The sequence below is a fragment of the Vigna unguiculata genome, chromosome 5, assembly GCF_004118075.2.
Source record: "Vigna unguiculata cultivar IT97K-499-35 chromosome 5, ASM411807v1, whole genome shotgun sequence".
NCBI lineage: Eukaryota > Viridiplantae > Streptophyta > Magnoliopsida > Fabales > Fabaceae > Vigna > Vigna unguiculata.
The window spans coordinates 43,933,582-43,949,615 of NC_040283.1; the positions used below are offsets into that span (position 1 = coordinate 43,933,582).

Here is a 16,034-nt window from a genome sequence, read left to right on the forward strand (position 1 = left end):
CACGTTAACTTCAATATCATTCTACATTGACCAATAAACCTCACATTTTTTTTCATATGTGAATAAAAGTAAATAAGACGACAAAGCTAGATAATAACACCATCACTCATTTAATGAAAAAATTAAATTAATTAATGTGTGGGTAATGATATTAAAACTAAATATATTAATACTTTTTATTGATCAAATGTTATTAAGACCAAGAACAACAGATGGAGATGGTGCTCCAAGAAGAGAGGCATTATGGTTTGATGTCATTCCACTTTGATGAATGAAGAGTTCCAAGAATTTTGAGGATTGTATTTTTGGCCACTGTACTTGGAATTTTAGCATAATATATATGCAGTTTTGACCAGATTTGACAAGAAGTTTCTTGGTTAAGATATGCGTTGACATAGATGAAACAAGTCATGCAATGACAAGCTGGTCTTGCTGTTCCTGAACAACAAACATAAGATTCAGAGTATTTGAGATTTGATCAACAACTGTGAGATACTTGAGGAGTGTAGATGTTCCTTTTAAGAAATGCAGCACCTAGTGCTGTCATATCAAGAAATTGTCTTCATAAAATTTCAAAAAAATTGGGATATTGAAAGTATGTGGTTTGAAAGTAATAAAGATAGAAATCAAAGGTAAGGTTGATGAAGCCATGGATCTAAAAAAATCGCTTTAGATACATGTAAGAATAAATAGAAAGAGAAAAAATAGAATTGTATATCATTCTCTAGAACCATATGCAAAGGAAAGAAAGGGATTGATGGTTAATTAAAAGAGATTTTTGAAACTAAAAGGAAGAAAGAATGAATGTTATTTTCCATACTTAAATAACTAGCATTTAATTGTTAGTTATTTTTGCACAAATGTGTATATCAAACTGAACTGATCATGGAATTAATCTTTAAAATTTGATTTAGTGTCGGTTAGATAATTTAATTAAAATATATTTACTTTTTTTGTCTCTAAATTTACAGAAAGGATTTAGTATCACTTGTTAAGAAATCAAGTTGATGGTTTTGGAATATAATATTTAATGCAGGACGATGATTTTTCTTTTTTTAAACAAAAATCTTTGAATGATATAGAAATTTTATCTACTGACAGTTTCATGTTGTATGAACTTTCGTATCTTTTGTGAATGTGTAATTCTTAAAATAAAATTTAGATTATTTACGAGTTAATCTTTCGTATCTTTCTATATACTCTTATATATTTCTTAAATTATGCGTATGATAATTTTATTTATTTAGAAGCCAATTTCTTTTTCTTCGTGCTTCTCTTCTAAAGTACCTTTTGAAGAAGTTCATCCATTTAGACTTTGACTCTTTACATTTCTTCTATTGTCCATTACTTTTTAGGAAAATTGAAGAAAAATAAGTTTACATGGAGATTGTTTTAACAATTATAAGGAAATGTAATTGTTAAAAATATAATAATAATAATAAATATTTAAATATATTTTTAGTTCAACAATTTTGAAGTAACTCTATTCATGGTGTTTCATATTTAGAATTGTTTTTTTAGTTCTTGAAATTTTGAAAAATTCTTTCTTTAATTATTTTACCCTTAACTACAGTTAAAATTTTCACTTGTATAGATAACAGTTAACTTTTTTATATATAAAAGGACATGAAAACCACACATAAAAATGTAATATAGAAGAGAATAAAAAACAAAATCTGATATCGACTCTAACACAAAATTTCTTAACAAAAAAAAGTATAGAAGATCAACTTCAGGTTAGAAGATCAAAATATAAATACAAAAAATATTTCACATTTTTCAAACCTACCCTAAGATTGAAAGTTAGGATAATAATACCACATGCGTAGATCTCTCACGTTGTTTTTGTTTCTTGAACGGACTTTCTCTGATCTTTACAAAGAGTAGTATCCATTTCTTTTCTTTTCTTTTTGGATCAGCCAGTAGTATCCATTTCTAGACCAACAAGTTTTATGAAATTAGATTACAAAATAACTTTTAAATTTGAAAGAGAAAAGGCAGTCTGGAAATAATGAGTTTTGTTAATTTGATGGTTCACATTTATAAACTCAAACTACTTTTAGAAACTTCCTTTGTTAAATAAAGTGAAGACTTTCTTTGTTGTTTCCGATAATACCATCACCAATGGTACCTCAGCCCCTCCAACACTACCGATTCCACCTTTGAAATTCAAATGTGAAAGTAATAAAAGGCGTGTTTTATTCTACTATTGTTTCCGAGAGTGACCTATTAAAAAAATTCATATTCCAACACTCCTGTCGCAATCAAAGCATTAGAACAAACTTAATTGAAGATCCAATCAGCGGAATTTGAGAAACCCAAAGAATATTGTTAATTTCAATAATAATTTGCTCGTCATCCTACAGTTCTATCTTGTGAAATCAACGACCAGTCACTTTAATTGAACTTCCATGGAAATCAATTAAAAAACACAAAGCCACCAACATTAAAAACTCAACGAGGACCCAAAGAAACAGTGATATCAGGCATCTTAATACTGTCCGACCACATCCTCGACTTCAAATAAAACTTCGAGATCTTCCCAGCCACGTGTCCCATGTTCGGCCGCTTATCTGGATCCACGTGTACACACTCCAGTGCCACACGTGTAAGCTTCTCCGCTACGTCCACAGGAAACGAATCTTTCAATCTCTGATCAACCCACTTCCTCAGCTTCCCCTGCACCTGCACGCTACCATCGCCGCCGTCAATCACGCCCTTCGCCGTCTCGATCACCGACGTCCTCAAAAATTCGCGCGTCTTCTCGTCATATTTAAACTTCAATGGCTCCTCCCCGGACAGGAGCTCCAACATCACCACTCCGAAAGCGTATATATCACACTTCTGAGACGCAACACCGGAGCCTTGAAATTCCGGCGCCATGTACCCCCGCACGCCCTCGAATTGCCTGGATCTCGCCGGGGACGGCGGAAATTTCTCCCCTATCTCACTGATTTCGCCTAATTGTTCGTTTTCGAGGTCGATTTCGCCGCAGAGCTGCGCGGTGCCGAAATGGCAAACCCTAGCGTTGAAAGAAGGTTCCGTGACGATGATGCCGCTGGATTTGATACGGTTGTGGACGAAATTGATGTTCAAACCGGTTTTGTTGTGAATGTAATCGAGTGCGTGAGCGAGATCCGTGGCGACCTGCATTCGCGACATCCACGTGGAGAGAACGGTGAAGCGCGGGTTGTTCTTGTTGCGGAGACAATCGGAGAGGCTGGCGCCGTTGACGAAGTCGTAGACGAGGTAGATGTGATCGCCGGAGACGGAGGCGCCAAGGAGTTTGATGATGCTGACGTGGTGGCTGCGACAGACGACGGAGAGCAGTTGCTGGAGCTGATTGGTCTGGAGTTTGCGGATGAACTTGCGCTGGAAGACAATGACGTCTGCTCCGCGGAGAGTGCAGCGCCAGCAGGGGGTGGAGGAGGAGTGTCGCTTGGCGAGGAAGTTGTTGGTGGCGGCGCAGATTTCGGAGAAGTCGTAGATGTGAGGGTTTTCTGGGAGCGTGTCGCGGAGAGAGGTGAGGGAGGTGCGGCTGGCAATGGAGGTGTCGGAGGAGAGACGGTAGCCGGTGGAGCCGCTGTAGGGAGCGCTGGCGGTGGAGGCGTAAGAAGTGGAGGGTCTGTCTGAGAAAGAATTGGTGGGTCCAGGATTGGGCCTGAGTGTGGGCCTTGAGGAGGATGTTCTTGGGCTTTGGGTGGAGCGTTGTTGTTGTTGTTGTGATCGCGGTGTGGGGGTGGGACTTGCGGCGTTGGTGGCCATCTTTGTCTTGCACATAAGCGGACGAAGACGGAGAAAAGACGGAGAAAAGAAGGAGAAGAAGATGAAGAAGAAACAAGAAACAAGAAAGTGTCTTCAATTTCAAAGATTCATTCAATGGTGATTCGGATAGCGAAAGGAGATAAGATGATTAATTTGAAGTTTGAAAATAAATTGAATTGAACAGTTTAATTAATTGTTCAGTGGAGAGTTTATAGGAAAACCAAAATCATTAAACAATACGATGTGGTTTGGTCCGCGAAACTATCTTATCCCACGCTGGAGTTGGTGATGGAATGGGTCGACAACCAATTTTGCGGCTTTGGCTGTAAAGTGCAAACTCAAAACACGCCTCATTGCGGCTCAACAACAAACACACCTCACTTCTTCATTTTCTTAGATATGAAAATAAATATAATACGAAAAAAGTATGTAATGGTAAATTACATTTTTAACTTTATAAAATGAGATAAAGTTATTTTTTTTATTCAAAATTTTATTTCTCAGCCTAAAATCATAAAGAATATCATACACGCAACAGAAATGACAAACTTTTAAAAGTTGCCTCTGCAAGTTGCAGAGGTGGTCAGAAACAAGTTGACGATTGCTTGCCTACATGTATATTCGTTGACTTTTGATTTTGTCTTTAATTAATTGTGAGTCAAATTAATAAGGCAAAACTTTACTATCTATGATCACACAAGAAAAGGAAGTAATGAGAGAATGGTTTAATTAAAAAATAATATGAAAATAGGTTATTTTATGTACTATTAATAATTTTATTAATTATCATTTGTTTATATTTTTTTTTAATTATTTACCATTATTATTACAAAAAGAGAAAAAACAATACAATACTTTTTTAATTTATTTTTGCAACATAACAAATTATGTTGTTATGTGTTATCGTTTTTACACAATTTTCTACAGTTTTCTCCTATTTTTTTTTGTTAACATCTTTTTAGTCCACTTATTCAAACTACTAGCTAACTTCCATTTTTTTACATGTTTATTTTTTAAAACATGCCATAGTCAATGTTCAAAAAGCACAGATTGAAATTAAAAATATATGTATTAAATATTTTAAGAAACGAATTTATTCGCATCTTACAAGAAAATTTTCCTCTTTTTTAATTTTTAATCTGTATATAAGAGTGTGGTCAGCATTTGTCTTTACAAAGATTAAACTAACTATATTATCACCTTCCAAGAAATATTATGAAATTTAAATTATATTATATTAATATTTGTATTGGTTAAAATTAATGTAGTTATTGAAAAAATAATTTTTATTGAGAAGTGTTATATTCATTGTTAATTAAGAAAATTAAACTTTCATTATATCTGACAAATTATATATTCGAAATCGGATATAACTTTTAGTGTAGAAATTTAGAAGCTCTAATTAATGTGAAAGTCTATATATTTCATTGATGATATTAGTGAAGGTAGTATCCAGACAAGAAATTTCAAGTTTGAAAGAAGAAAGTGAATGAGATTTGCGCAAACTCGTGACATAACCTACTAAAAAAGTATTTATATTTACTTTAACGTTAAATTTAAACGAACTTGACCTACTAACAAATATTGAATTGAAATAGATCGAGATTTTATATTTTTTCTACCGTTAAATTTATTTTAACTTAACTCATTAATAAGCGGTTTAGGTTAGATTATAAGTTTTAAAAACTTTCTTTCAGTTGTTAAATAAAAGTAAAATCTTCAAATATCAATTTAATTAAAAAATAATATGATCTTTATAAAAAATAATTAAATTTATCTAAACAAATTCAAAGTAAAAAATTTATAACAAAATTTTTTGTATTATAAATATTATAATAAGTTTTAATTAAATCTCAAATCACTCGTACTAAAAATGAGTTAATTTAAATTAACTCAAACATCAATGTTTTTTTAAACTTGAGAGGCCTAGATAGATTTGATAGCGAAAATAACAGAACGGGCTATTTGGATAAATCACAAGAATTTCTTCTTGCACCCATAAAAATCAAACCACGTCATCTTCACGGTCACAAATAATCTGAAATGTAAAAGAAAAAAATTGTATTCAAAATTTTCCGGAATGGAAGATAATACGGATTTAATTGAGCAAATTTCTGTAAGCTATTCATAAAGATACAAAGAAGAAGAAAAATAAAATGTTTCCATATATACTTTATGACAAAAAAAAAAAAAAACTGTCTATAAAATAAAAAATTAACTTGCACAATCCTTCCTTTAGTTTTAAAACTATTATATTGTTATACATATTTTTTTACATTACATATAATCTTGATTAAGTTTTTAAATTATTACAGAAGAGAAGTGTACAGGTGTTAAAAATAGGAGATTTTAGAAAATCTTTGTAATTTATTATTTGAAATATATTTTGGGCCCTCAATATAGTTCAAACTATTCTGGGCCAAATGGCATGTAGCTGGAGAGTGTCTGTTTTAACCAAGATTGGGCCACTAACGGGCCTCGTAGTCCATCACTATTAATCTGTTTTCTTCAGAAAAATGGTACAAACTAGTATATTTTTCTTGAAAATTACACTAGACAAATTCTTATTTTCTATAATTAAAATTCATAAGGAATATATAGATTAGATTTTAAATTACATTAAACAGTTGAAATTTTCATTGATGGTCACGTTTTGGATAAATTCTCATAAACGAAATTCAATTCAGTACAGAGATCAACATATATGGAAAGAGATTAGAGAAACATCACTTAGTTCTATCTTCCAAACAAAAAACAAACGGAAACATTAGCTGGCAGATGCTAAATTATAGTTAAAGTTCTAAAACTTATTGGTATTGTTTTTTTTTTTTTTTGTGAATTGTTAAAATTTATTAACTACGGGTCATGATACAATTGTTAGCAACATGATTAATTATGACCCGAATTTTTTTTTTTAATGTTCAGTCCGATAATGCTTTTCTTAGCTATTTAGAATTATTCTTTACCAGACAACAAGGATCCGAGAGAAAAATGAGTTGTTCAAGTTATTTAGATATTGGTAGTCAGTTATACGTAGAAATTGCAATACCAAATATATTCTACAATATATATTAAAACTCATTTCTAATTTATTGCTTTATTTCCTAATTTATTTAAAAATATTTTTATCTTGAAATATAAGTAATTACTAACAAAGCAGAATAAAAATTAATGAAAGTCGTGGTTTGATACGACTTGTAACTTTTTTCTTTTAATTTTATTGAAAGTTGTGTGAATCTAGTTTAACTTTAGTGTATTGTGTTATAGACTGAACTTGTACCTATTTGATATTATTTTATACGTTGTAATTTCTTTTAAAATTTTAATTAAACTTGTATTAGTTTGACATGACTTAATTTTATTAAGTCAAAGTCGTGTTAAATTGGTTTCACTAAAGATAAATTTATTTTATTTTTTCAAAAAAAACTTGCATTTGTTCGATAATTTAAAAAAATAATTGTATCATTACGGTGCTTTGCCAAAGACAATATAAAACTTCTATATGAGAGAATATTAAGGCTATGTTTACTTGTACCAATAGTATTATTGGAAGGAAATGGCATGCAATGATTTGAAAGGAAAAATCGTGTTGAGTATAACAAAATTGAGGGTTAAAGAAGGAGAGGAAGAGTGGGATAGGGTGATTTTTCAATCTTGACTGAATTGAGATAATTTAAAAGTAATTGTTGTTAAATTATCTTTGTACCCTCAATTTTTCTTCAACTTTTGTTCATGTTTGGAACCGATCCCAACTTAGGATGATTGATTCCACAATTTTTGGTCTTTGAATGAACTTGATTCCAATTTTGATGGATTTCAATTTTTTGGCCTTTGAATGGATCCAATCCCAATTTTGATGGATCTGATTCTATATTTTTATAATAATAAGTATTTTTAAATAATAATAAACATTTTAATAATAATAATAATAGTAATATATTAATGTTAACTACAGGAACAAAATTATAATCTTACATTTTAATTTATTAAAATTTTAATTTTTATCTATTATATCATTTGAATCAATCACAAACTTCGTTTATATATTCACTCACTCTCATTTTCAAATTTCTTAAAAGAAAAAACAACAAACTCTTCACTCTTTAATCCAATACGATTTATTATCTCCTTCTTCCCTTCTTCTTTCTTAGATCAATTTTCTCAAAATTAACAAAGCATAAAATTGTTTGTGATTTATAAATAAAGTACTTTGTACAATCTGGTTTGAAAAGAAAGATTAAAAGAGTTTGTGTGATTTATAAATAAAGCAGTTTTAATTTTTCTTTTTCACCACAAAAAAGGTCGATCTTTGTCTTGGGAAGATCCAACTTGGGAGTTGTAAGTTTTCTTTTTAACTTTCAAACAATATATAGATTACCCCATAAATATAACTCGATATATTTTTATAAATAAAACAGTCTGGTTTCATTTTCTTTTCTTCAAAAGTTATAGTTTTTCTTCTATCCATAACTGATAGTTTTAGATGCCAACCCTGGTATATTTTGATAAGATTATGAACAAATTAACTTCAAACGATAAATTATTAAAGTATATTTAGTATACTAATAAACTAGTTATAGCTCATAAATTAATTTGATTAATGCAAAAATGTTTGATAAATATTTTTAAATAATTTAGTTTATGAGCTTCGATGTTATAAACCGTAAGCGATTTCAATTAACTTGTCGTTAATTATTTTATTTATTTAATTATTGTCATTTATATTTAAATACATTGTTTTGTTTATTTTAATTTTGTTTTACTTATTGCAAATTATTTTAATTTTATAGACAAGTATTATACATTTTTTAGTATTTATCAGATTACATTTAAAAAATTTTAAATTAAGAAATATTCAACATAAAAAATTAAAGTGACAAATGTTGCCTTACATGATGTTATATGAAAATTACTTATAATAAAAAAAGCATATAAACTTTATATGACAATAATTTAATTTAATAAATACAACAAAATGACTAATATAACCAAATAAAAAATGAAAAATAGTACAACAACTAATTATCTTTATAAAATTGAAATAGTTGATAATAGATAAAAAAGATTAAAGTTAATAAAAAATTTATTACAATACAAGGGATAGTAATGAAATGAAATTAATTAAGTTACAAATTACAAACATAATGAATTATTTATCAATTATTTTTGTATCAATCGAATAAATTAAAACATAATTATTGACTTTACCAAACATTTAACAAAAATTAAACAAATTATAATTATTTATTTAAAGCAGTTAAATAAACTTCTATCCCATATGTGTTATAGATTTAGTTTGCAAACACTTCTCTATTGATTAAATTTGTTTATAAATTAGATAAATAAGCTAATAATATATTTACCTTACTATAACAAGAAGCACTCTCAAACGACTTATTTCCTAGTTAGAGAATATGTATGAGTAATTATTTTATTATTACAAATGAAATTATATGCGACACACTTGTCAATTTATTTTTATGATAATAAAAATAATAAATTATTATTATTATAATTATAAAAATAAATATAAGTAATTTTTACAATTTTATTAAAAATAATTATTTTAATTTAAAAATTAGTTAAATTTAAAAAAACATTCAAGTAAAAAAATATAGATTTTAAAGAGTGATTACTAAAAGAATGACAAAAATAATTATTTTAATATAAAAAATTCAAAGAATAAAAAAATATATGTACATCAAAATGAGAAAATTTTATATAATAATATAATAATAAATATAATAAATCGATGTCGATAAAACTGTATACTATGAATCCCATTTTAAAAGGAAAAGTTAAAGACACAAATGACGGAATTTTGGTTTAACAGAAAGAACATAAAAGATAGAACACACATTGTGAGTTTTGGTGTTGTACGTCTCCCTTTTAGCTAAGTCCACAACATTTTCAAGTTACATGTCTTGAGACAAATTTCGCACTTCCTAAAAAATTATGCGATGTCTTTGGGTATTGTTAGGATTTTTTTTAAGGCTGTATTGTTTTTGATGTTTATTTTATTATGATGTGAATAAACAGAAGAGCATCTTGCATTTGCATCTGAATTAGACCCCACATCTTTAGACGCTTTAGTGTCACTAAGCAAATGAATGGTCAAGATGACTGAAAGATTGTCCAATCTTCCTTTCTGTGAAATTTCTTCTTTATATTCCCTTTCTTCAACCTACAACAACACATACCCACCCTATTTCTCACCTACACACACATCACAATCTTCTCCCTCCATTAATCTAAGTAAAAACCACCTTTTTCTTTTACTCTTCGATGCATCTGTGCGCACACATTTATGGACTTTAATTTTGGTGTAGGAGAGATAAGATAATTATTCAGAAAAGAGAGAAAATTCAGAAAGAGAATAAATTGAAAATCTTTTGTACAGATTGAAGAGAATGAGAAATATATTATAGTTAGTGAAAGGATTGATTGAATATTTTGATGGTGTATTGGAGGAAGGAAGAAAAGTAAAATGAACCATAAAAAGAAAAGACAGCAAAAGGAACAATCGGTAATAAAGTGCACAAGTGTAGGTCTTAATTGCAGTAAGGTCACACAATAGAATAACGTCAGAAACAACCCAACAGAAAGCCTACTATCCACAGGCCCCTGTACTGAACTGTATTTCTAGCTATAATTTGCAGCATTGATTCCATTCAAAACTTTTTTTTTTTCTTCTTTCATTTGGGTTCCTGCATTGCTCCTCCCTCCCGGTGAGTGACCATAGTGTAACAGTACTCAGTGCGTTCATGTCACTGTCAATCTTTCTCACCCATCACTCTCTCTCTGTCACCCACACACAATCTTTTCTTTTCTTTTGCCATTAGGGTTACCCTCTATTCACGCCACTGCCACTATGGTTGCCATGTCAAAATCTAATGCTCCAAGAACTAATCAGATTCTTCCGCAAATCAAGTTTTTTTCTTTTTTTATTTTTAACAACAACAAAAAAACAAATTCATACAAATTAAAGAAAAAAAATAATGGTTTTATTTTGGTTAAAATACCTTTTTGGTCCCAATTTTCGTCAAGTTTTTTAAAATAAGTCCTAATTTTGGTTTTGTGTTCAAATAGGTCCTAATTTTCGTCAATTTTGTGTCCTTTTTTGCTAACACCGTTTAAATCATTAACGACCATGAACAGTGACTGCCACGTGTCACTTCGTGGTTTTTTTGAATTTTTTTTATTTTTATTTTTATTTTTTTTAAATTTTTTTTAAAATTTTTTTTTAAATATACACATGTCAACCCAGGAATGTACCACGTGTCACTTTGTGGTTTTTTTGAATTTTTTATTTTTTATTTTATTTTATTTTTTTGAATTTTTTTTTAAATGTCCACGTGTCAATCTAGTAGTGTGCTACGTGTCAAAGTTAACATTCTATATTCAATTTGGTCCCTATATTTGTTATTTTTGTTCAATTAGGTCCTAATTTTTGTTAAGATTAACCAATTTGGTCCCTATAGAAGATGTGACCAAATTTAATTTTTATATCAAAGTTATAATGATGTGAATTTTAATATATTAAATAAAAATATTTAATAAAAAATATGAATTTTAATATAAAAATTAAATTTGGTTTTAATTTGGAGAGGGACCAAATTGGTTAATGTTAACAAAAATTTGGACCTAATTGAACAAAAATAACAAATATAGGGACCAAATTGAATTTAGAACATCGACTTTGACACGTGGCACTCTACTGGGTTGACACGTGGACATTTAAAAAAAATTTTAAAAAAATTTAAATTTTTTTTAAAAAAATTCAAAAAAATTCAAAAAAACCACAAAGTGACACGTGGCACACCCCTAGGTTGACACGTGTACATTTAAAAAAAATTAAAAAAAAATCAAAAAAAAAATCAAAAAAAAATCAAAAAAACCACGAAGTGACACGTGGCAGTCACTGTTCATGGCCGTTAATGATTTAAACGGTGTTAGCAAAAAAGGACCCAATTGAACAAAATTAACGAAAATTGGGACTTATTTGAACACAAAACCAAAATTAGAACTTGTTTCAAAAAACTTGACGAAAATTGGGACAAAAAAGATATTTTAACCTTTTATTTTATAATATTGCACCAAGTTTTAAGATGAAGAAGATGAGTGCAGCATGAGGCAGTGGTGAAAATTTTCAACATTAGTGGTGTGCCGCATTTTCTTAGATACATGGTTGGTTTCAGCGCGATTCGCTGGTGGGTTCTACGGAAACATTTTTAATACTGAAATACAACCATGATGTATTGGTAGAAATCATTGATAGTATTATTTGTTGGAAAATTATTTTTTAATAAAATTTGGTTGACATATTTTTATAATATATACCTCATAACATCTTAATGAATGAAAGAAAAATTTAATATAATTTAAAAAAAAATTGATGTGTATTAAAATAAAAAAAAGTTGAATTATATTGCAACTCATATACAGACTTTATTTATAAAATTAAAAGAAAATACGATATTCTCCAATAAAATTTTCCTCGAAAATAAATCTTATCAAAATGCTAAATGTTAGAAGATAGGATTAAAATATTTATAATCCCTCGTAAAATTAAAATTTGTCTTTATTTAAAATGTATTTTTGTTTCTAAATTTTAAAAATAAATAATTATTTTAATGTATTAAATGAAGATAAAAAATTATATTTGAATCAAACAAAATAAATAGTTCAAACGTGAATTTAAAATAACACATAAAAACAAAATTTAATATATTTAATTATGAAGAATATATATTTATTTTTGAAATTTAAAAGTCACATCTTATTAAAATTTGAAATAAAATCGAATTTTAATTTTGTATAAAAAATTTAAGAATTAAGAACAAAATTATAAGGTGTGAAATCTGTTATACCTGTATGAAGTTTAAAGTAACAATGAATGAGGTATTATAACACAACAAATGCTTCAAAATTAGTGATGTTTTTTCGAGTTCTACAGCTATGACTCCATGTTCTTCCTTATGCTTCTACAGCTATGACTGAGTACCGTATTGCTTCCCTTTTTTAGGCTTCAAACTTCATGTGAATAATTAACTGAATTGATTTATTTCTCTCTCTAAATTCATAACAATAAAGAAAACAAATTCCCTAATATGTAACATCTAGGTATTAATTCAAAAATTTCATAATTCTGATTTAAATTCATTCGCACTTCTTAAAAACAACTTATCATTAACAAGAATTTTTTTATCGGAAATGAGACGTTTCTACACCAAATGTCCAGATTCTTATTATATTAATTACCTAAAAATCAATTATGCAGAAATTTTTAATATATTACCTTTATCAGTGCTTTTAGTAAGAGTTCCTTTAAGTTTACTAGTTAAAAAGTATTTATTAACCATACTAGCCAATACCTGTACATTACAAATATTTTTATATTATTACCATTCATCAATACAATAAATATGCTAATTTTTAGTGCAATAAATATGATGTCAGTGCATTGAATAGATGGTTGAAAGTAAAAATGAAAAAAAAATATCTAAAATTACAATTCTTTAATAAGTAATTTTTTTTTATTATATTGTAAAGAAGTTTTTCAGTAAAATATATAGAATGGGTTAAAATATGATATATAGTGTTGCGTTGGACAATGAAATACTTGAATTTTTCTTTTTTTTACAAAGTATTCTTCACTTTACTCTCTGTGTTGTCTAAAACAAAGTTAAGCGAAACAATATTTGTAACTTTAGCTTGGTATTATAAGATTTATTTCTTGACAATCATTTTCCATACAATGGTGACAAAAAAATAATTGTTGACAGAGGAAGAGGGAGGAGATTACGTCAGCTGAGGATTTGAATAGGTAGAGCAGAAAAGAGTGAGAGTTATGGGGTTTGGAACCATGCATGCAGTAGCAGTAACAGTAACAGTGAAGTTTCAGTAGCAGCAGATCTTTTGCTTAACGGCAGTGATAATTCACCATTTACCGATAAATTCAAAAGCTGACCACACTAAATTCCTAGCACACACAAACCCTGTCTCTCATTATTCCCTCTTTCTTTCTTTCTTTCTTTCTTCATCCATCACATTTCTCTCTTCACTGTCTTCTCTTTCTGTCTCCATGTTTTTAAATTAAGGTTTTTTTTATTATTCTTTTATAAAATTACTTTTATTTAACTAAAATATTAATATTTAAAGAAGAACACTGTTACTAACTCACTATTGTTGACCACTGACCTTGTAAGAAGGTTTTGTCAGCTGCATACCAAGAATTGTTAGCTTCCAATCAATGAAGTTGCTGCATGTTTACCCTAGGGAACCATGACATATCTCTTAAAAAGTATATTTAAGGTACTTTTGGAAATTTTTTGCTTAGATTTATTTAAAAAATTTAAGAAAACCTTATGCAAATAGTTATCATGGAGTACACATAACAAAAATCATAATCATTTTATGATAAACGATGAAATTTACTTATTTTTTAATGTGTACATAAAATCTTATAAAGTGATAGGAAGAAATGAATATATGCGTAATTTGGAGGGTGAATTGTGGTTGGTTATATGGTATCCATCGAATCACAATAAATGAGAGATGTTATATGTTGGGGTTATGGGTGAGATTTGTGACAGTGCGGTCTCATATGCAAAACCTGACCCATCCACGTGCTCCAACAACCTCTTCACTGCTTATGCCAATTCTCAATTCGGACATTTCACCGCAAAATGCTACGCATTAAATATGCCAAAAATGACCTTACATTTTCTGTCACCATCTTTATCCACGCATATAACTCAAATTTATCATTCAATTTCTATTTCTAAAATTCTTTTTTTTTCATGACTTTTATTCTTCATTTTTAGTCAATATATTGTTTCAAAATAAAATAACAGAATGAAAATTAATGTCCAATATTAAAATAGATGAATGTGTATTTAAAATAGAAGGTCCATCTCCATTTCACCCGGTCTCGTTCAATCGGCTTTTTTTTTTTCGGAATTGATTTTAACATAAATTTATAAAAATAGATTTGTTAAAGTTTTTTTTATAATATAAGACTTAAGTCGTCGGGACGAAGGACGAATTAAAACAACTTCACTTTTCATATTGATAGGAATGCTATCCCACAACACAATTTCACTTTTCTAAAACATAAAAAAGAAATCGGTTTGGTTAAGTATTATTTGATCTTTAATATCGTCATTCATTCTAACAACTAGACCTTATTTTAAAAAATAAAAAATTCAACGAACCATCTTTATAAATTTAAGTTAAAATCAATTTCAAAATTAGAAAAAAAAAACACCTGTTCAGTCACACACGAATACCTCTTTGCCTTTAATCAAATTCTTCACCCCTTTCCCAAACATCAAACGTATACCTTTTTACTCAACGGTTAAAAACATATGTTGGTAGATCCATACCAGTGGAATCAAATCTAAAAACATTGGCAAACTTGTTTTCCAGGAAAATACCTCTTTTTATAAATAATCCTGCTTGAAGAGATACTATAGTACTTTTTCTATAAAATAGTTACTGATATTTGAATGGTAGGAAAGGTGTAACCAGAATGAAACAATTAAAAACTAATGATTATTGTTAGTTTAAAATTTGATCAGTTTAAAAATAAAATTGATATTTGAATCATTAAACTTTGTAACACATCATCAAAATACAATAAAAACAAAATATATCCTTTATTAGTGAGAAAATTATTAAGCTAATCGTAAGATATCATTTATTTAACTCACTTTGATGAATTATAATAATAAAGACTTAATAATTTGGTTTTATATTTAAATATTTCATTTATTTTGGTTTTAAAAAAAATATTCTATCACTTTTTATGTTAAATTTTGTAAAAATTTACATCGGTCATGTGTGCAAAATTGGATCATATTCTATTTTAAAGATAACATATGTCAAAATCAGAGAGATTTAAGAAAGAAAATCATTCAATTTGACACGCGACAAATTTAAATTTTTAACACTTTTAGATAATGTTAACACTAATTTAATAAAAATGATTATCGAGTTTTCTTTACAAAAATTGAGACTCAATTAAATTAAAAATAAATCTAATATTAGAGTGACACACAAATTTATTACAAAAAATATCAATTAGCAGGTCAGCTCTAACCCTTAGTCTCCTTAGCTTCTTACCACCTCAAATTTTGTATGCGACTAAACAATATTAAAATTGTGATACCTTTATTAATGTGAGTTTGTGTGTTAAATATTGTCACTCAAGACATGAAGCCTATCAAGAGTCATGCAAATAATCAAATCAAGATCACCTATCTTAG

At 28.5% G+C, this 16,034-nt stretch overlaps 1 protein-coding gene across 1 annotated transcript; it reads right to left on the minus strand.

Annotated features, from left to right (window-relative positions):
* Nucleotides 1-2,308: 2,308 nt before the first annotated feature.
* Nucleotides 2,309-4,159, minus strand: LOC114183255 (lysM domain receptor-like kinase 3). Its single transcript, XM_028070195.1, has one exon. It carries the CDS (start codon nucleotides 3,778-3,780, stop codon nucleotides 2,455-2,457), a length of 1,326 nt encoding a protein of 441 aa, XP_027925996.1. The 5' UTR covers nucleotides 3,781-4,159; the 3' UTR covers nucleotides 2,309-2,454.
* Nucleotides 4,160-16,034: the final 11,875 nt, after the last annotated feature.

What these genes read in the sequence shown, in the direction of transcription:
- LOC114183255 (XM_028070195.1), bottom strand. Translation starts at nt 3,780, where the DNA reads ATGTGCAAGACAAAGATGGCCACCAACGCCGCAAGTCCCACCCCCACA.